Genomic DNA, 22181 nt, shown 5'->3' with positions numbered 1-22181 from the left:
TTCAGCCTCTTTCTAAGGTGCCTTTGTTTTGCACATGCTCTTCTTGCTCTCTAGGTGATGAATCGTTGCAGTCTATTGCTTTTCTTTGTTGTTTAGAAATTACTGTTCCATGTGGTGTGAGGAATCTGCTACCTTTCATTTTGCAAACAGCTGTTTGCTTGTAACAGTCACTGGATTTGGTGAGACACTGCTGCCAGTTTCCTTATATGACATACGATGACTTACTCTGTGAGCGATGTTAATTTGGTTCTCATAGTTTAGACATGTCCTATCTGCAGGATAAAAATCCAGATCTCATAGTTGTCAGGATAATTTGTGTTTGGCATATTCACCCTTCTCAGACTCGTTGTTTACCCTTGTGGGCATCAGTAGGTGTAATGTAGGTGTAACGTTTAGATATAAGCATTTAATCATTTTGTTTTCATAAATTTTCAGGAATATTGATACTTTTTGTGAGACGTACCGCTGCGTCATCCCTGAGGATGAAAAAGTAATGTGCTGTACACCCTCGTCCAATGTGAAAGGGAACACCTCATCTGTGTTCGAACTGCAATTCCTGGAAATGTGCAAGTTGGAACCACACTCGTAGCTATTTGTTATGCAGTTGTTCTGTTGAAGTAAGGTAGAAAGGTGGGCGAGTTGCAAAGCATGCACACTTAATAATCAGTGGGAAAACAACGGAAGACAGAGTTTGCGCTCGTCCTGTGTTCATCTAACTCTGGGTCTTCCTTTGTTTTTATGCTGATTATTAAGTATGCAGGTTCCTGCTGATGGAACATTTCCTAATTACAAGCACATACAAGGAAAATTACCGGCTTTGAACTAAAATTCTGCATTCTCTTTCATATTGGACGACCTTATACATTTCAAATACCGCTAGGTGATATGGCACTTCAGGACGAAAAATGAAGGCAACAAACCGCAACGCAGATTAAGCTTGTACATATATATGTGTTTAGGCAAGGGCAAGGAAAAGATGCTTTTGTTTGAACAAACTGGAATAATGTATTCTATGTCCACCTACATGAACCTACCCGCGCCACCTGATCAAGGAAGTAGTCCTTCAGGTTCGTAGAAGTCCAGTTGTCAATAAGAACTGACTTGAAGATCGATTGTGTCACTAGGATTTTGTTGTCTGACAAGGTTACATTATCTCATGCAATAATCTATGTCATACCTGTCATCACAGTAATCCCCGCGAACTGTTTCCTTCATTTACAATGCTCACGGAATAAAATGCGTCGATTTGGGGCTAACTAATGAGCATAGCTTCATTTCCACAGTCTACAGTCCGTGTGACATCGGCGAAATTTTCACTCGTGCATTTAAGAGTGACTTGGTGTTTTTCACTGGTCGATCTGGAGCGGTCGCCGAAATCCTGGAGCGAGTTCTCACATTTCACCTGTCCGAATCTACCAGTGGAGAGCGAAAACGTTCCACGGTGGATTGTAACAGAAGTCTGTGGGCACACATCACGCAAACCGACTTCTGCTCTGTGTGTTTTTATGGCCACCAAATCACCGTCCCTCAGCGAGTGGAAGAGACGTATGCTTCTGGTTCTATTTCCGCCCTAATCCGCACCTCGGCAGCAAAGCAAGTGAGAGCAATCCGGCACGGAGCGAGTTGATGCAAAACGACCACCAGAAAGTGCGAAGCCGCTCCACGTCGAACAGTGAAATTTGGATTCGCTGCCATGGAGCAAAAAATCATGCTCCAGACTGACCAGTGAAAAACGCCATTAGTGTCCTGATTCATAGCGACGTGACATGGTATGCTCAAATAATTCCACATATGTGGTATGTACTTAAAAGTTTCCCTGTCACATTTCATTCTGTGAGTACTGTACCTATCAGTGCCAAAAAGAAAAAAGTAATATGTAAATTTCCACATTACATTTAGTGGCCTGATTCATAGCGACATGACACGGTACACTTGAGTAATTGCACATATGTATGTCTACTTAAAGTTTCCATGTCACATTTCATTCCGTGAGTGCTGTACCTGTATCAGCCAAAAAGAAAAATTAATACGTCAGTTTTTTTTTTTTTGATGTAGAATGTGGCTCATTTTTTTGGGTCCCCTTCACCATGTATTTCATACGCGTGCATGTGTGTCTGTGCTCGTAGGGAGTAATGACATGTGTTACTCAGTGTTATTTGACACAAAGCCAAAATATTTAGTTTAAAAATATTTTTATTACATTTAATGGTTCCACTCCGGACTATTTGTCTTCTTTAGGAAGGCAAGTATGTAGAGTGGAGTGTGTAGGTGTGGGGGGGGGGGGGGAGTTACCTAGGCTGTGTAGGAAAGTGATGCAGAAGTGAGGCGTTTGCTATTGCCCTGACGGTGATGGGGCTATCATTGCTTGAAATCTTGGAAGGATACCCACGTGGGAATCAGGATCTTTAACAGAGGAGGGGCAGTTATTTAACTGAGTTTTTCAGGGTCCTTTACAATCCCAGTAGGTTTGTGATTAACTCCACCAATGTCATTGCTAGCGCCCTCTATTGTGGTTAAAAAATGACGCTACTTCATGATATGTATTGTGCAGCTTGTGGTGTTGCCCACTGTATTCAGAAAGATAAGGAATTCTCGTTCTAAGAAAGTAAGTGCCGCCCGAAACATTGTTGAATTTTCGCGGCATTGTCTACAAGTTGCGCGCCCCATTCTCTGCACGCAGGTCTGAAGACAGTCATAGGGGAGCTGCCAGCCTGCAGTGGGGGCACCCTGGTGGCGTCTGTGTGCAAGAAGATGACTGGGAGGCTTGGCCGGGCCATTGGGCGCCAGGAGGACGTTGCTGTGCAGCTAGAGGCCCTGGACATTCTGGGGGATCTGCTGAGCCGCTTTGGCGCTCTGCTTCTGCCCAGCCAACCAGCCATCCAAGAGGCCCTGCTGCCCCAGTTGGCCTCACCACGGCTGGCTGTGCGAAAACGCTCCATTACTGCCATTGGTACGGCTGCTCCGCCTCAGTTTGAGCTCCTAACATTGGGTGTGTTCCACTTATGGCCAGCATTGAAGCCAGTCTTACTTAGACTGCTGAGAAGACAGCTCCAAGTCCAAGTAATCTAACAGTTTGAAAAACTTTGCTACATCATGCCACGTCATGCCGACAAAACAAGCTGAGAAATACATGATTGCTGCATTTTAAAGCTTTGCGTGTGCTAACCTATGAAAAAAAAAAAAATGTAAATAATGTACGTACTACAAGTATAAAAATCTTTAGTGGGAACTCTGGCACTATAGGATTGTTAAGCTACCATGGAAATTATGAGTAGTAGGCAGATTTGCCTAATCTTGTGCTTGTAGCTTCAGATGTTCTTCTGGCATTTATTACACTTTATCTGCCTAAATTTTCAAGCAGTCATGTTTTTCTAAATGCATTAAGGCAATAAGTATCTTTTGCATGCGTAATTGTAGCAAATTGTTGCACGCTAATACAATAGTCTGTGGAATAAGTTTTAATTGAATTATGGGGTTTTGCGTGCCAAAATGCCGTAGTGGGGGATTCCAAATTAATTTTGACCACATTAGGTTCTATAGCGTGTGCCTAAGTCTAATTACACAGGTGTTTCTGCATTTCGCCTGCATCGAAACATGGCCGCCGTGGCCGAAATTTGATCCCGCGACCTCTTGCTTAGCAGCACAACACCATAGCCACTAAGCCTCCACGGCGGTTCAGCTGTGATCAGCTTGCAGTCGCAAAGCCGTTTGAAGTCAGAAGGACGAAGTTTAGGCAAATTCTTATACTGGCCATCATTCTTATGCTGGCTAACTGCCATACTTGAACTCCTGTGGGCACTGGCACCAGTGTCTTTTCCCAGTACCGCTCATGGCTCTGGCTGTGTTCTAATACTCGCTGTAGATTGCTAAATAAACAGCTTCCTGAAGATAGCATCGATGTGGTCTATTTTGCTGTCCAAACAAGATGGCAGCTTGAAGGGAAAGTTGTCTGCTCACGGGAAAGTGTGGTCATGCTTTCCTATGCACTTAAGGGGGGACATGGTGTATAGAGCTATCCTACTCAATTTTAGACCAACTTTAATTAAAAGACGTGGTCTTATACAGCTTTTTGAGCTGATGACAAAAATTTTATTATTTTTTTGATAGAGGTAATAATTATGGAGATAATTAAAAGTCCATTGCTATTGTTTGTAGAGACTAGGTAAAAAATATTGGTCAAAAAGCTATACTAATGTTTAGCGAGTGATGTGCTGCGAGCAGTTTTCAAAGCTGACAACTGTTAATTTAGCAGCTCATCAAAGTTTAGTGTTTACACTATGGCTACTAGGGAACAAAAACAAAAGCAAACAAAAAAAAAATTTGAAGGAAAACAAAATCTGCTTGCTGCACTTCAAACATTGCGCATTTAGCTCCACATAAAAAAAGTTACAGCCGTAGCTGACCTAGGTCTTGAGATATTGTTGCCACTAACAAGCAGGCTGAGCAAAAAGTTACCATATTTACTCGCATAATGATCGCACTCGTGTAATGATCGCACTCCTGAATTTTGTTGTCAAAATTCGATTTTTTTTTATTTCCCGTGTAATGATCGCACCCTGAACTTGCTGCAGCGATATGTCGTGTGCCAAGTCTAGCTAATAATGATCGTGCTTACCATCTGTTGTATGCTACGCGAACGACTCTTCAAGACAAACCAAGCGGTCTGCACGCCCCAAACATTCTTAAGTAGATGCCTCATTTCATTACTTTCATCACTTTCCGCACTTCCATGGCAAAAAGAGGTACAACCAAACTTGCCTTTATTATGTGTAGGCTTTATAATGGTTGTGGTCAACAACAAAAAAGGCGCCTTTCGATCCTTCTCATCTGCACTCGTGGGCATGCAACAAATCGCGAGCGGCAACGATAGTAGCCACGTTTACACTGATACGTTAAAAGTGCTCCCTATTCATATGCCGAAGCTTGTAACACAGCTAAGATATTCGCCCACCCTTAGCAGAAATGCGCCGCATTAGGATAGTAGTGAAGACAGATGCCACAGTTTCCGCAGCATGCCGGCCATGTGTTTCTATGTCACTGGCAGCTAAGCACCAGTGACATTTTCTGTCCCTTCAAAGTGGACATGGCTGCGTTATTGCCGCAAACTTGCTGATATTAACGATATTATTCATTACTGATACGGAAGAAACTGTTTCAATGCACGTATTGTGCTTGCGAGAAAAAAAAATCGCGTTCGGCGCATTCAGCTTGCTCCGCTGGCCGCCATTCTTGTTTTGGTGTCCCGCACCAGCATCTCGCAGAAAACGCGGGATGCAAAAAAATTTTTTGTCTTTTCGCGGGAAATTTAACCCACCTAATGATCGCATCCCTGAATTTGCGTAAATTTTTCTGACATTAAAGTGCAATCATTATGCGAGTAAATACGGTAGTTTTTAGAAAATTGAGGAAAACACAGAGAACTCTATTTATTCAGGAATATAATGAAGTGTGTACATGTCACTAGTTGTAACAGGCTAGCATGCCCTTGGTATATTCCCCAGTATGTATGCCACAGTGTGAAACGCTTACTATAAAAAAAAGAAAAAAAAAGAAATGTGTCGTTTGCCGATTACCGGTACTCCGCATTTCGCACTCAGCAGAGAATGTTGACGAGAAATGGGTTGCGTGTTTGGTTGGTTGACATGGCATCAACGCATATCGTGCACAAGTTGAATATCCTTAATCGCAAAAAAAAAGTCATTTAATGCCATTTACCAATTATTCGTGCTCCGCATTTTGTGCACAGCAAGATTGTTCACGAGGAACGGGGTGCGCATTTGACTGCCACTCACGCTCTGCATCGCCGCAGATTGCACATGAGATGACTATCTCTATGGTGCGACTGCAGTCACGTTTGCCTTTACCCACTCCCGCACCGCAACTTGCATTTTACACAAGACAGCAGAGCATTTATAGAATCGCGGCTTAGCATATTGAATCGGGTCTGCATCACAACCGAGCCATCCGCAGTGGCATCAGCATGAGCGAGAAAATCTAATTTTCACTTGGTAGCTGGCATTGATGCAAAGTCTTGCGGTTTTTCTTCAGCCGCTTTTGCCTTCTCCAAATTGTCAGGTTGTAGTAGTTGGGCTGGAATGCCACACGAACGCCGGCTGCTGCCAGAACCGCGTTTATCTGCTAAGCCTATTCCGCAGTCAAGCCTGCAGGTTTAGGCGGCACTTAGCACGGGTAGCAAACTATTGCCGGCATCTTCCAAAGCTACTTAGCAGTTTCGAAAGTTTGACATCATTCATTTCTTATTCTGTACAGACATTTCTTATTCCCCAAGTACACACCTACGTCATGGCTGGCTGGTCCTCGTTGTCATTGTTCTGTCGATATACGAGCTAAGCCAACTCATCAAAAATGAAGGTGAAGGAAGTGCCACTTTTCTGCTCACTACAAATGAAGGCTTATGTGCGTGTTGTAAGTTTGGAAAAACTTATAATAATAAAAAGTATGCTGCATTTCAATACTAATAAAAAGACCAGGGACTGCATACATTAGTAGGTCACGTGGTGGACCTCTTATGCAGCTTCACGTTTTTGGTGCATGGGGCGCCAAAGCTTATTTTTCGCAGCTTTCAGTGGTGAATTAAAAATATAAATCCACGTTTAATGAGAAAAACATGGCTCGTTTTAGCCACTACGCTAGGGAATCATTCCATCAGCGGGGTTATCTCGATTCATGTTCAGAGCTGTTGTCTGTCCCTTTAAATATTCAGTGTTTTTTATGTGTCTGTTTCGTTTTTGTTACTTTGCTTTATAAATGTAAAAATCTGCTATCTTGAGGGGAAAGTAGCAAATAAGAGGTGGGGTGAGGGGTTCAAGTTGGGACGGTGCACAAAGCAGTGTTAGTGTTGTGGGGATGAGCGACTCTCGCGCGTCCCCTGATGTTTTTCCCGCATAGCGCATCCCCTGATATGCTGTTTTCCCGCACGGCTCGCGTGGCCTGGCGGTCGGAGTGGTACAAGCGCGGTGCGAGAGATGGCGCGACTGTCGCGCTGCTGCGGGGTTACTTGGGCGCCGAAAGGGAAGGCGCTTGGTCTCTTGGGTTCGAGACAGCAAGCAGCACGGACGTGCCGTGCCGCGCGTGGAGCGACCCTCTTCCTCGGCGGGTCGGCGCGTGGCGTGGACATTCCGCGCGCGCGGCGACCGATGCTTCTGCGAGACCGCCTCGCGTGGCCGCCTTCGAACGCGCCACTGTCCGCGTGACCGTACGCGCGAGCGACCAGGTGTTGGGATCCAGCATGGGTCGAACATATTCGCTCGCAATGCGGTCGCGGTAAGTCGGACTTCTAGATTTGTCGCGCGCCCATCGGCATGTCTTGGGGATAGCAACTCGGCTAGCTGGCATTGATCTATGAAAGGTGCAATAAATGCCCTTCTGACTGTTTGCACTACTGTGTTGTCGTTCTTTTGTCCCAAGAGTACGGAGGAGAAACCCGTATCTCCCACAGTGTAAACTGTTCTCAACATGTTGCCATGACAAGTACTCAATCTTTCTTTTGTCGCCGATTATGTTGTGCAGTTTTTTCCTCACCATATGCGTGAGTTGCCACATAATTTTCCAATAGCTGCATTGATGGTGTGACTCAGCATTTCAAATTCATGTTCATGTCTTTGTTCAGGGTATCTGGTGATGAGCTGCAGTCAAGGCCTTTTCAATAAGCTGATGGACACACTGCTAGAAGAATTAGCAAAAAATTCTTCAACATCTACCACGAGGACTTACATACAATGCATAGGAACTATAAGGTAAGAACATCTTAAGCTCATGTGGAAACCTGAGCCTGTTTCGTGACACTGGCACTCCTTTCAATGCCATAGATGTTATCATAACGCCTATTACTTGACATAATTCATTTGGCAAATCAAGCTGTTAGCCTCTATATTAGCTCAATTAGAGAGACCAGAGAGGAAATGCAATTCTGCATGGTTGAGTCCTTGGAAGTGAAGGAATTTTCATTCCACCATAAAACTTGCTTTTTGAGAAACCCCTGCAGGTATTATTTTCTTTTCTATGCCGCATGCCAGGTGGATGCCACTGTTGCCTTCCCCTACGTTTTACATTGGGCTCTTTTGTACTGGGTGTCCTTACGCTTTATGATGTTCCCATTTGAAACGTCAGGTTGCAAGCACACCAGATATCACCACAACATTGGTGGTATTCTTTGCCCTAAGGGGGGACACGGGCTTTAGCGACCGAAAAAATCTGTTTTGAAAACGGTATTTTTGGAATTTCCAACTATTATTCTACCACTTCGCCAAATTTTTCGCATTTTAAATCAATATTTCAGCCGTAATATAAATTTTCGGCGCCAGTGTGGGCTAAATATGAGCCAAAGTTTCCGTATAGAAGCTATTTTTCCACGGCGTGTGACGGCCCCCGCAGTCGTTTGGTCGCGCCGACCCGTATATCGTTTGAAAGAGCAGCCTCTCGTTTTCATTTTCCTGCCACCACCGGCTCCGTCCGCACATTGGCAGTAAAGAAATTCTGCCACTAAAAGAAGACCCGAATGTGTGCTGTAATTGGTCGACAAAGGCACGTGACCCTCAGCTAGCCATGCCATTGGCTAGACTGCCATCGTCTGCATCACTCCGCGGCCGCTCCGCACATGCCACGCATTTCAACGAGGTTTCCCACACTGACAGCGATGCTGACCTCAACTCCGAAGTTTGCTACAAAGTTCAAATTTAGAAAAAAACAAAAGGAAGAGGAAGTCGGTGTACAACGGCGAGAAAAAACACTCTGCCATGCCGCTTCTCGGTGACATCAATAAGGCACGTTTATAGTCTGATGTTATCGGCTTGCGCGAGCGTCGCTCAACGTGGGGCGTGTCGGAGTCCGTTGGCTGCGTCCTGTTACACTGGCTGCACCAATGTGTCAAACCATTGGTCTAACGATAGGTGCTGTTGTTCTCGTCAACGTGACGTAATGTGTGTGCGCGCTCACGCTACGTCGGACTATATTTAGCCTGCCTGCGCCCGTAGTCGAATGACGCCAGAGATCCCGATGACGTGTTATGCCTAGTCCCCCGAAGCGCTCCTGACAAAGACCGCGTATCATCAACGTTTCGGCACGACGCTACTATTCTGTAGCCGGAGTTTTTTTGGCTTATTGATAGTGAAGCTCAAGGAAAACTTTAAGCATTAGCGCCAATTCCTGCTACAGACCGAAACTCGGAACTACTAGATCGCATTGACGACACTGCTGCCAGGACAAACGAGATGCTGGCTATGTCTGCTGAGCATGCACCTGCTCAAAGCTTGCAGTGGGTGCTCAAAAAGCATCGCCGTAGTGACATTAGCCATACAGACTACATTCCTGGAGGCTACTAATGCAGTAGCACTTCTATATATTCAAATACTTTGTGGTGTTTTGTTATAAAAATAAGCTCATTTTATTTTTTCATGTTTTCTCAGAATCTTATTTTTTGGGTTTTTTAACCTTGCCGAAGCGCTTTCTCGGTCTTCGGGCACATAGAATGATAATTTTAACAGCGGCATGTAGCTACATGTGTGTACTACACAATGTTAGGAGCAGATTTCTTAATTTCGCTCTTGTAAATTTTTAAATCTGGCTACTAATTGGACCACATGATTGTCACATCTGGAGATAGAACTTCAAATTGCTGTAAAATTGGTAATACCTGCAATATAAAGAAGTAGTTCTACAATTGTGTTGCTTACACTTTGTAGTATCCAACCATGTGTCTTTATAAACATTCTGGCTGATACTCTTCGTACAGTTGTTCAGATAAACAATAGGTGATTAATTTTAACCCTTTGAGGGTCGAATTATTTTGAAAAAACTTTCCCATGTGGTCAAATTACTTTATTGCAGATCTTGAATGTACAAGATGTATAAAGTCGGGAATAAATAGTAAAAAAAAATTAGGAACAGTATTTTGGTGTCGGCATCACTCAGAACTGCAAAATGTTCAATAGTATTTCAGAGTGTGGTACTCCTTGAAACACGGGTCTCCACACAGCGCCTTATCGCAGTCTGCACACCTAAAATGCATGTATGTTCTTCTCTTGGAGCGATGAGTTGTGTTGGCGCACACATGACATCTTCTCTGCGTGCGGCTGCCTTGGGCAGAGGTCTGAGGCACCCTCTCGCGTAAGCGCATTGCCGCAGAGAGCGAGAATATCTCGTGAGCGGCGGTGATAAACAAGCTAAGAGCAGCGCCAATCAAGATAGAAATCAACTTTCGCCGCCCCTGCGATAGCGTGCCGACAAAGAGAAAAATCATGTTTCGCGCACCTCCGTTGCGATCACGCGGAGGAACTGAAACCGCGAAAGTGCGTTGCCGCTGAGAGCGAGAATACCTCGCGAGTGGCGGTTATAAACAAGCTAAGAGCAACGCCAATCAAGATAGAAATCAACTTCCACCGCCTCTGCAAGAGAGTGCTGACAAAGAGAAAATTGACGTTTCGCGCACCTCCGTTGCGATCATGCGGCAAAACTGAAACCGCAAAAGGGGTGTTGCCGCAGTCTGCGCGACGCACTGAAGCTAGAAATCAGTTCTGTTTATCTCCCCAAGAAGGTAGCACAAATTTCAAATGCATCTTGTAAGTGCTAAGAGGTGGCAACACCTCCCAGTAAGCACACATCGTCATCATGGCGCGAAATTTAAAACGGAGTGTCGAAACCGTACCCGTACGGCAAAGACCTTGCGGGACAGAACCGCCGTCGTACATGTACGGCAAAAATCTTCAAAGGGTTAATTATATCTGGAACCACTCAGTCAATTTAAAAAGTAATTATATTTTTGAAATCGGCCTGAAAAACTCTGTCTGGGTGACAATATTCATTAAATTTAGTCAAAAAATAAAATAAAAAGTTTCTAAACCCTTTTTCTTCCGTAAATGGCAGGGATTGTGCTTGTCATAACGGCACTTTAAATTTTCATTTGTTTGACAAATGACTGAGCACAGATACTTTTTCTTGCTCATTATGTTGACTACTGAGCATATCTGTTTACTGCACATCTGACTTAAAACTTTTGGCTTTGCGCTGTTAGAGGGGAGTAGGAGTGCTTACCACAGTTAGACGGTAGACCATCTGATGTAAATCAATCGACGAGGGTTACTGTGTTTACTTCATTCTAATGCACCCTCAATTGTAATGCGCACCCGTTCTCCATGAAAAAAAAAGAGAAGAAGGACGCTCCCAATTTTAACGCGCACCTGTTTGCCGTGCCCTAAAACAGAATAGTCCTTTACAGTACTGCGCTCCTCATGCTTTCATAGAGAAATACAACTTTCTCGCATTTGGAAAAACAGAGTTACTCCCAATGCACCAAAGTTGTGGTGAATAAAAAAAGTCAGTTTCGCCCGAAAGGCGAAGCATCGATTGCAATAGCAAATTACCGTATTTACTCGCATAATGATCGCACTCGCGTAATGATCGCACCCCTGAATTTTGTCGTCAAAATTAGATTTTTTTATTTCCCGTTGTCACGATCGACGACACGCCACACGTGGTCCCGAACTACCGCTTTATTTTCCGGCACGCCAACCTTCCGCACCACACAACCACACTCCGAGTTTTCCCCTTTTTTCCACTCTCCTCCCGCCCGCTCGCGCCGCTGTCCTCCCCGCACTCACGCCACCTGTTCGTCGCTCAGTCAACTACCGTCGATCCCGCGCCTGGCCTCCGAGAACCGCGGCTCCTCGTCATGGGTCTTGGGCTGGCTTGCCGCGGGTCTTGCGCGTCACAACTCTCCCCCCCCTCGAATCGTGAAGCTGTGCTGGTAGGGAGGGGCCATGGCTCATGGTAGAGCATCAACTGATCAGCATGGGCAGTAGTTCGATGACGTCCTGTAGCAGGATCGCTCAAAACAAAGTTATTGTCACCTAATCGTTTGATTACACAATAAGGTCCACTTCGCCGCGGTGCCAATTTCGCCGAAACGCCCTTGGCCGCATCACTCAAGGTATGGGAATCCAGGAGCACAAGGTCACCCTCTTTGATGGTTGTTGCCTGACGATGACGGTCGTAACAGGATTTCTGCACCTTCCAAGCAGCTGCCTGATGTGACCGAGCATACTGGAGGGCCTCTCCAAGGCACCGCTGGAGTTCCGCAGCAAGTGCATGGTGTGCTGCTTTTGGAGGCTCTGTGTCTTCCTTGTCGCTTGTAGGTTCCCATGGGGTGCGCAACTCGCGGCCGTAACACAACAATGCTGGAGTATATCCGGTGACAACACTCTCGGCAGTACGCATGGCAAGGGCGATCTCAGGTATGTGCCGGTCCCAGTCTTTGTGGTTGGAGCAGTATGCCCGTAGACACTGCTTAATTGTGCCATTGTGACGCTCCACCATTTGGCCAGCCGGCCGGTAAGGCACTGTGTGGCGATCTTTGATGCCCCAGTGTTTCAAGAGGTTGCGCCATAGTGTGCTAACAAAGGGCTTGCCATTGTCACTGGTGATGGCCACAGGTGTGCCATGGCGGCAGAAGACTTGCACCATGCACTCCAGTATTTTCGCACTTGTTGCTGCTCGTAGAGGGAAAAGCTCTGGGAACTTCGTAAATTTGTCAATAACTACCAGCAAGTATTTGTGGCCCCGGGGTGTAGATGGCAAGGGCCCGATAATGTCAACACTGAGCTCTTCCATGGGTGATGTTGCCCACTGACTGCTCATGAGGCCCTCTGGTTTCTTGCGCCGAGCTTTTGTGCGCTGACAGACAGTACAGCACTGCACATACTTTGATATATCTGCTCGCATGCCCAGCCAGACGAATCGTGCAGCCACACGCCTCAGAGTTTTGAAAAATCCAGCATGGCCTGCAGTGGGATGGTCGTGGGCCACCTTCAGTGCCAGCTGCCGCAAGTGACTAGGTAACCACGCTACCTTGTGGTTGCCTCTTTGCTGAACCAGCAATCCGCTTGGCTGCAGTTCCGTTGTTTCGGCCAGATCACGAAAGAGGCGATGATCAGGGTCCGAACTTGGGAGCTGAGTCCCTTGGACCACTGCCTTCAGCTTTAAGAGGCGGTCATCACGAGCCTGTTCTTGTACCAGCTGTGTTGTGTCACTCAGCAGCGAAGAGTCAACCTCCGAGGCCACAGCTACTTCATCAAATGTAATTTTGCCTTCAGGTTCTGGAGCAGCAATGGGGAACAGCGTCTCATGTAGGTTGTCACTTGGGTTGTCTTCACACTGGAGAGGGGCTCTACTCAAGGCATCAGCGGGTATGTTTGCCAGCCCTCGTCTGTGCTTGATTCGGCAGTTGAAGCCCTGCAGCCGAAGAACCCAACGCTTGACCCTGGGTGAAGCTTGGTCGGTATGAAACATCCATGCCAGGGAGGAGTGGTCACAGTGTATTTCAAACTCCGTAAATTCAAGATATGCCCTGAACTTGTCCACTGCCCAGACTACTGCCAGGCATTCCCACTCCTGGACAGTATAATGGCTCTCGGCTGCTGTAAGGACTCTGCTAATGAAGGAAACAGGCTGCAGACCATCAGGGCCAGCCTGCAGCAGCACAGCTGCAATGCCAATGCCACTTGCATCTGTCCCCACCACAAAGGGTCGATTTAGATCTGGGAGGCTTATAACAGCATCCTGAGCTAAGGCCTGCTTGAGTGCAGTGAAAGCCTGTTCTTGGCACTCCTCCCACTGCCATGGCTCGTTCTTCTTCAAAAGGTTGGTCAGTGAATGTGCCGTCAGTGAAAAGTGAGGGATGAAGCTTCTATAGTAGCCGGCAAGTCCCAGGAAGGCTTGCAGCTGCTTAACTGTACTGGGTCTAGGGTAATCCAGCACTGCACGCACCTTGTCCTCATCTGGTCTGCACTGCCCAGGGGAGATGATGTGACCTAAAAACTTGAGGGACTGACGGCAGACCTGTACTTTATCTGGATTAATCGTAAGGCCAGCACCCTCAATGCGTTGTAGCACTTCCCTTACATGTTCAACATGTTTCTCCAGTGTCTCTGAGTATACAAGGACATCATCTAAAAATGCCATAGCAAAGTGGTGATTGATTCCCTGCAGCACCCGGTCCATTAGGGTTTGAAAAGTTGCTGGACCACCTGCCACCCCGAAGGGCATCCTCGTAAATTCAAATGTACCTTGATGGCAAATGAAGGCCGTTTTAGCTATGTCAGCCTTGCAAACAGGAATTTGGAAAAACCCTTGGGAGAGATCAAAGCTGGAAAACCACATTGCTCGGCCCAACTGCGCTAGCAGCCAGTCAGTTCGAGGCATTGGGTAGGCAGGTACTCGGGTGCGTGCATTTAACGGACGGTAGTCCACAGCGAGCCGGTAGCCTCCAGACTTCTTTGCAACGAGCACTGGGGCGCTAGTCCATGGGCTGGTGCTTCGTCTTATAAGGCCCTGTTGTAGGAGGTCATCCACACAGCCCTCAATGATCTTCTGCTTCTTCGCATTCACTGGACGTAGCTTGCATCTCACGGGCGCACTGTCCCCCGTGTCAATGAGGTGCTGAGCCAGGGTGGTACATCCCGCAACTGTAGTAAACAGATGGTTAAAGTCATCGAGAACTTTACTCATGCTTGGGTGTAGTTCCCTGGTGCCAGCCTGATGCATGTTCTCTATGCCTGGAACTACAAGCACTTCTTCAAAGAGGCTGTGCAAGTGGTACGACTCTCCATCTTCTATTGCAAGTGCTGTCGCTGGGTCCTTTTCACGCTTAGCAAATGGCACCATGCACTGTGGATCGGTTCCAATCGTCCACCCACCCAGCGATACATGTAAAGAGATGCCTGTTGCTGTTAAAAAATCTCTGCCCAGCACAATGTCCCGACACAAGTCTGGCACACACAGGAAGCGTTGATTGCGGCTGCTTGTGGCCCACTTTATTTTGCACTTGAGGGAAGTCGTCGACTGAGACCAACCTGTTGCCAGGCGGAGTGCTTGTTCCTGTGTCTTGGGTTTGGCGCCCGCCTCGACCGCTACCCTTGCCGCCGGCAATCCAAGCAAGCTCACACTCGAGCCTGTGTCCAGTAGGGCCTGGAACGTCGTCCTCCCGATCTGCACTTCCAGGAGAGGCTCCTTGTTGCCGGCCAAGGCCGCTACTTGCAGCGCAGTCTCGTAGGTGCTTGCCGGTGCAGCACCTACCGTCCCCCGTTTCCCGTACACTGAGAGCGGATATGTCCGATCCCGTTGCATTGGTAGCAGCGGGGTGGGCCGCCACGCCGACCTGTAGGGCACTCGCGGGCCATGTGACCGACGCCTCCGCAGCGATGGCAGTTGAATTCTCTTTGGTCACGCGGCTGGTACCTTTGGTGCTGTGACGGCGTTGAGAGATGTGGCGTCCTTGTGGCGAATGCGGCCAATCCGTGCAATTGGTCTCGGTGGTAGGAGGGCTGTATCGCCGCGGGGTGCAACGGCCAGGGGGATGCCGCCGGCGGATACTGGAACGGCGCGGCAGCCGCTGTGATCAACCCTCCGGGTTGTGTTCCCGGCACGCCGGCCACGTTTATAGTCGATTGGAAGGCCAAGTCTCTCGCGACTTGGTCAGTCGGGGGTGGTGGTGGCTTGTACTGCATGCGCCTCCAGAAACGCTCCATGAGACCGTCAGCGGCCTTCGCCAACTCCGCGAGACTGCCGAACTGTCTTCCCTCCACCAGATCCTGGAGTTGCGGGTGCATCTGCCGCAGCACGCGGTCAACCTTTTCCGACTCGGGCACTTCGCCGCCAATCCGGTCGTAGTAGGCCGCGATGGTATAAATAAATTCCTTTAAATTTTCTTGGGGATGTTGCGTCCGGTGCTCCAGCTCTTGTTTCAAGCGGCGCTTCGCGTCAATGGAGGAGAATTCCGCAATAAACGCCGCAGTGAACTCCTCCCACGACGCAAACGAGTTCACGAATCGCCACCACAACTTCGCGCTACCTTCCAGCGCAGCAGGCACAATGTGCGTAAGCCTCTTGTCAGCTGCGACACCGCTGACCAAACAAAACGTTTCAAGCCGGTCCAAAAATTCCTCGGGGGACTGATGGTCGTTGAACCCCTTAAACCTTGGAGGCTGACCTGGCTGACCTCCTGTGGAGCGCGGAGCGCAGTCGCTCACCGGTTGAACCGCCGCCGCCGTTGTCGTAGAACCCATAGGCACTGCCTCGGCCGCCATCAGTCTTTGTCTGACAGCTGCCGCGATTTGCTCGCGTTCCATGGTAGATCCGCTCGTCTGCCCCAGCAGATGCTGTACCAATTGTTCGGGAACGTCCACTGTCTCCATGTTCACGTAGATCCCGGACGAGCCCCCACTTGTCACGATCGACGACACGCCACACGTGGTCCCGAACTACCGCTTTATTTTCCGGCACGCCAACCTTCCGCACCACACAACCACACTCCGAGTTTTCCCCTTTTTTCCACTCTCCTCCCGCCCGCTCGCGCCGCTGTCCTCCCCGCACTCACGCCACCTGTTCGTCGCTCAGTCAACTACCGTCGATCCCGCGCCTGGCCTCCGAGAACCGCGGCTCCTCGTCATGGGTCTTGGGCTGGCTTGCCGCGGGTCTTGCGCGTCACACCGTGTCATGATCACACCCCGAAGTTGCCTTAGCGATATGTCGTGTGCCATGTCTAGCTAATATTAATCGCGCTTACCATCTGTCGAAGGCTGCGCGAACGACTCTTCAAGATAAACCTAGCGGTCTGCACGCACCAAAAATTCTTAAGTAGATGCCTCATTTCATTACTTTCATCACTTTCCGCAGTTCCATGACTAAAAAAAAAGCTGCAACCAAACTTGCCTTTATTATGTGTAGGCTTTATAATGGTTGCGGTCAACAACAACAAAAAAGGGCCTTTCGATTCTTCTCATCTGCACTCGTGGGCACGCAACAAATCGCGAGTGGCAACGATAGTATCCACGTTTACACTGATACGTTAAAAGTGTACCCTATACATACGCCGACGCTTGTAACACAGCTAACATATTTACCGACCCTTAGCGGAAACGTGCCGTATTAGGACAGTAGCGAAGACAGATGCCACAGTTTCCACTGCATGCCGGCCGTGTGTTTCTATGTCACTGGCAGCTAAGCACGCCCATCTGTTTCTGTACCCTCAAAGTGGATATGGCTACGTTGTTGCCGCAAACTTGCCGATATTAACGATATTATTAATTACTGATACGGAAGAAACTGTTTCAATGCACGTAATGTACTCACGAGAAGGAAAAAAAATCGGGTTCGGCACGTTTGGCTTGCTTCACTGGCCGCCATTTTTGTTTTGGTGTCCCACAGCAAATGTGGGCCGAAAAAAAATTTTTGTTCTTTTTGCGGGAAATTTAACTCTCGTATTGATCGCACCCCTGATTTTGCGTCAGTTTTTCTGACAAAAAAGTGCAATCATTATGCGAGTAAATACGGTAGTAGACATCTGTATGAAGTAAGGATACAGTCGAACCCGACTATATCGAACCCGTTTACATCGAATTATTTCATATATCGAACAATTTCTGGACACGGTATAGTTACAATGAGTATATATAGCAAAAATTACGCTTACATCAAACAAAACTAGTAGCGACTCCAGATATATCGAACGTCAAGTGGCGGAAAGTGCCCCCGGAAGTTGGCTTTCCCTCGCGGTGACGGGAAAACCTGGTGGCGCGGCTCCATCCAACCGCTCTCCCTACGTGACCGCGCTACCTCGGAGCCGCCGACACCCCCGTACAAAAAATGATCCTGGCCCGCTTGCCCGCAGCGCTTGCTCAGGCAGCCAATCAGAGGCTCTTGTGCCCTCGTCGTGCAAGATGGCCAAAGTGCGCGTTGTCTCGCTGCTTATCTGATTCATTGTGTGCGCCTTCTCCCACAGTGTTGCCGTGATGAAGCGGCAGAATTCGCCTTTCGTCGTGAAGCTCGAAATCATAAATCGGGTCGAATGCGGTGACAAGTCGGATGCCCCCGCAACGTACAAGATTCCGAGGTGCACTCTCGGCACGATTTTGAAGGGGGAAATTAGGGCTGAAGCGGCCTAACTCGCGACCCGGTGCCCGTAGTGCCCGTGGCGCCTGACGCGTACGCACGGCCGTGTACGAGTGGTTCATCCAAAATAGCTTCAGCCGTACCGACTTCCGCGTGCTCGGTGATGACTGTAAATTCTGATTAATGCGACGAAGCCGTTGCCGTTGTTGCCGAAGTTTGGAGCGAGCTGTCAGAATTTCCGGAAGCTGTTGACGAATCAACGGTGGTTGAGTTTGTGAGCGCAAATGATGGTGTCGCGACCACGGGAGAGCCTGGAAACGAAGACTACATTGCCGACATCGTGCCGAGCACAAGTGAAAATGGGCACAACGAGGAAAGCAACGACCGTCTTTGGCCCACGTTCTCCGAAGTGATTGGTGCGCTCGCACTAGTCCGGTGCTTCTGCGCAAATGCGGAATGTTGCGGCCTCAGCTGCTCCGACTCCTTAAACAAAGTGGAAAAGTGCGCGCATGCAGCGAAATTGCCCAAGCAGAAGAAAATGCAGGACTATTTCGTGCGAAACTAAGCTAGCTTCATCAATAAAGTGATTTTATAAATGGTATGTGCTTTTATGACATCCAATTATTTAGCAGGCTTATATCGAATTATGCTCTATATCGAAATGATAGGCATTTTTTGGCGAGTTCGGTATAGCCGGGTTCGACTGTAGTAATTTTATCGGATGTATTAATTGGTGAAATTCGTTTACTAACTAAACTAACAAGCATGGTGCCACGCGCTCACAAGCAAACATGAACACATCTCACTCGATGACTGTGGAAACTCAGGAGTGAGAAAAGTGACCTTTGGTCTGCCTCTTCCTTCAACATGAACTATGTGACGAGAACACAGCACGGTGTGCCTAGACACGTAGACTCTGTTCCCATCGCAGATTGCTTTCAAGACAGGGGCCATACATCTGCTCCGTACGCAAGTTTCGGGAACTCCGAATGCCCTTGATGCGGCCCAATTTCCGTCCTTCTTTTCACACGTGACCACTTTCCTTTAATTGCGGCATCATGGTGAACTCGATGTGCCTTCGCAGTCGGCACTTCCATGTCGATAGAGCAAACACATAAACCTGGGACAGACAGTAGACTAATCTAAGCACACATACTACCGCACATGGAGGAAGCTATCGAAGCACATACGAAGCGGCTATCTTGAAATGCCGATGGCAATATGGTAACACAGATTTAGGGTCGTACACGATTCTAACGCACATGCAATTTTAGGACCCGCTCTAAGGTGAAAAAAGTGCATGTTAGGTTGAAGTGAATACGGTACGTTTTACACATCAGGATCTTTTCTTTCGTTCTTTTGTGTGTTAGTTCTTAGAAAGTAAGGCGAGGCAAATTGGTTGACGCTTATGATTTCAAAGCAGTGCAAAAGGGTGGTCATCATTACAAGAATTACACACGCTATCTTTACCTACCAACTGAAAATTATATCAAAAGTTCAGCTCAACTACAATTAGTATGCTGGTGTAACTAAGGTATTAATCTCATGTGCATGTGTGGATAGTTGCATGTAGTGAAGGGGTGCATCACCATGGCTTTAAGACGGTTTCACCTGTCCCCCATATTCACAAACGCCTGCCACATTAGTGCATTGGCTATGACATTGTGTTGCTGAGGTCAAGGTCGCTGGTGGACATTGTGGCTGCATTTCTATGGGGGTGAAATGCAAAAACCCTTATGTACTCGTATTTTGGTGCATGTTAACCTCAGGTGGTTGAAACTAATCCAGAGTGCCCTGCTACGGTGTACCTCATAATTAGATTGTGTTTTTAGCACATAAAACTCCACCATTTAATTTATTATGCTTACAAACCAGTCGGCAGGCAGGACACCGCATGGGTGACCACTTGGAGCGCCTGATGCCCCTGATGGTGGAGTACTGCCGAGTGGAAGACGACGAACTGCGGGAACACTGCCTGCAGGGCTTTGAGAGCTTGCTTCGTCGCTGCCCCAAGGAACTGGCGCCCCATGTGCCCACAGTGAGTGCCCTGAGCTAGAGAGCGTGTTCAGATTCTCATCACCACAGTGACTGCACCCTGAGGAGCATTGTCTGATTAATGAGATGAATGAGAAATGTTAGTTTTAACATTTCTTAATACAGTTGAACTGGCTGCGACTAGCAGCAGGTTGTTCTGCGGAAATGTATGCTGAATGGCTTTGAATTTTTTATAGTCTCTCCTGTAGTACAGTCAATCCGAGACACATTGAACTCTTAAGTGGATCACGAAACAGTTCGATGTATCGATAATTCAAACTATCAGTGTGCCTCTCTCAAGCTTATCTAAGACCATTGCACGTCTCCAACAGTTTCCTGAGATCATGAAAAGGGGGAATTTACTGATTTGCCTCTCCAAAGCCGCATGGAATGCTCAAAAGCTGACTTATTTATTGCACACAAAAGTCGCAAGTCTCTCACGCTGAGATAATGGTCACAGCGCGTATTGTGCCGAAAGGCCTTTTGTGTTCTTGAAGCGGAGTGGTGATCTGCCCTTGCCAATAACTAATGTCGGCAGTTTGCACGAGCCATCCATATGTATAGCGAGCTAAATTGAGAGAGTACCCTGCTCATTTTCCTTCCAGAGCATGTACTACCCTTCAGATTCAGTCTCTTGTTTGGCTGCACCTGCCGAAACATTGCTGTTTCAAATTCCTTAACATTAAATATCACCTGCCGAAACATTGCTTTTTCAAGTTCCCTAACATTAAATATTTCTGGCGACGCGAGAAGTGATTTGCGTCTCTGTTAGGAGAAGTGCACTTGCAGGTGCGTGGTTTGGTGCAGAGTTCGATATATAGAATGTGGCAGTAAACGGGAGTTCAATGTGCGTGTAATCACTATACTTTATGTGATTTCCAAGGGAAATGTTCAACTGTTCGATATCAACAATAATGTGGTATATCTGGGATTGACTGTACTTATGCGAACTTAATCTGCATGGTTCTGTTTAGTTCGTTTTGTATCTTGGGTCATTATGGAAATTTATGCAAATAAATATATCGTATTTACTCGAATCTAGGCCGACTCCGATTCTAAGCCGACCCCCCCCAAAGTCCAAAGCCAGAAAGAAAAAAAACACCTTACCTCGAATGTAGGCAGAATGAAAAAAACTCGCGTTTCATAGGCAGAAAACCCAGCATTTTAATTGAGTAAGCGCACACTCCGTAGGCACGTACGTATGAAGTTTATTCGTCGTCGTGGTGGTTATCATCGTCCGCAACATCGCTGTCCTCTTTGTTGCTGAGTTCGTCCCAGAGAGCATCATTCTCACTTCCGTTCATCGCATTTGAAATACAACACTTTTTGAAAGCCCCAATGATTGTATCATCTGGAATTTCATTCCACGCCGCGGTGATCCAGTTCGCCAGCTGGCCAAGCGAAGCACGCTTGATGCGCCTGGTTGGGGTGAGCTGATGTTCTTCCGATGTAAGCCAGTCGGTGCAGTGCTTGCGAAGCCTGTCTTTAAAGGGCTTAGTAATTGCGACGTCAAGCGGTTGGAGTTGGCTAGTCATGCCACCAGGGATTATGGCGATGTCTGTCCCAGCATGAGAAAGCGTGGTCTTCACGCTGTCAGTCAAATGGAATCGAGGACTAGAAGTGACTGCTTGCACAACGCGGCTCCTGGACTGCGTTCCCAAACTGTTTTCACCCAGTCTTCCATCAAGCTGCTGGACATCCAACCTTTGTCGTGAACGTGCACAACAACATTTCTGGGAACTTTTCACCAGCTGGTAGAGTCTTGCGCTTGAATATTATGTATGGGGGGAGTTTTCGTCCATCGGTGGTGCAGCACAACATTACTGCCGTTTGCTGCTTTTCGTAACCTGCTGTCCTAAGTTTGACTTCCTTCGCACCCTTTTTGTTCACAGTGTGTGCCATTGGCATGTCGAAGAACACCGGGGTCTGGTCGGCGTTTGCAATTTGCCCCAGTTGGTAGCCCTCTTCTTGCCGTTTATCCATCACATAGCACTAAAACTTGACAAGCTTCTCCTCGAAGTCAGCAAGGAGCTTCAGACACTCGGAGGTCCGTCGTCTCAGGCTGAACCCGAACCGTTCCGTAAAGCGCGTTACCCAGCCCCTGCTTGCCTTAAAATTGGCTCGTGCGACACCCTTCACATTGGCAACTTCCCTGGCTTTCGCCTGGATAATCTCTGTCGTGACTGGCATTCCCGCTTCCCTTTCTCCCGTGATAAAATCGGCGGCAACTTCTTTCACCTCATGGT

The 22181-nt window shown here is 47.6% G+C and overlaps 1 protein-coding gene across 1 annotated transcript in view; it reads left to right on the top strand.

The window, feature by feature from the left end:
- The window catches only part of Cand1 (Cullin-associated and neddylation-dissociated 1), a 111759-nt gene that overhangs the window by 6460 nt on the left and 83118 nt on the right, over nt 1-22181 (top strand). Inside the window, exons 5-7 of the mRNA XM_050182601.3 lie at nt 2681-2950; nt 7631-7757; nt 19777-19939. Of these exons, the coding sequence (XP_050038558.1) occupies nt 2681-2950; nt 7631-7757; nt 19777-19939 (560 nt within the window). The remainder of the gene's footprint in view (nt 1-2680; nt 2951-7630; nt 7758-19776; nt 19940-22181) is intronic.

Source organism: Dermacentor andersoni, chromosome 4 (assembly GCF_023375885.2).
Source record: "Dermacentor andersoni chromosome 4, qqDerAnde1_hic_scaffold, whole genome shotgun sequence".
NCBI classification, from domain to species: domain Eukaryota; kingdom Metazoa; phylum Arthropoda; class Arachnida; order Ixodida; family Ixodidae; genus Dermacentor; species Dermacentor andersoni.
This window is presented reverse-complemented; position numbering and strand designations above follow the sequence as displayed.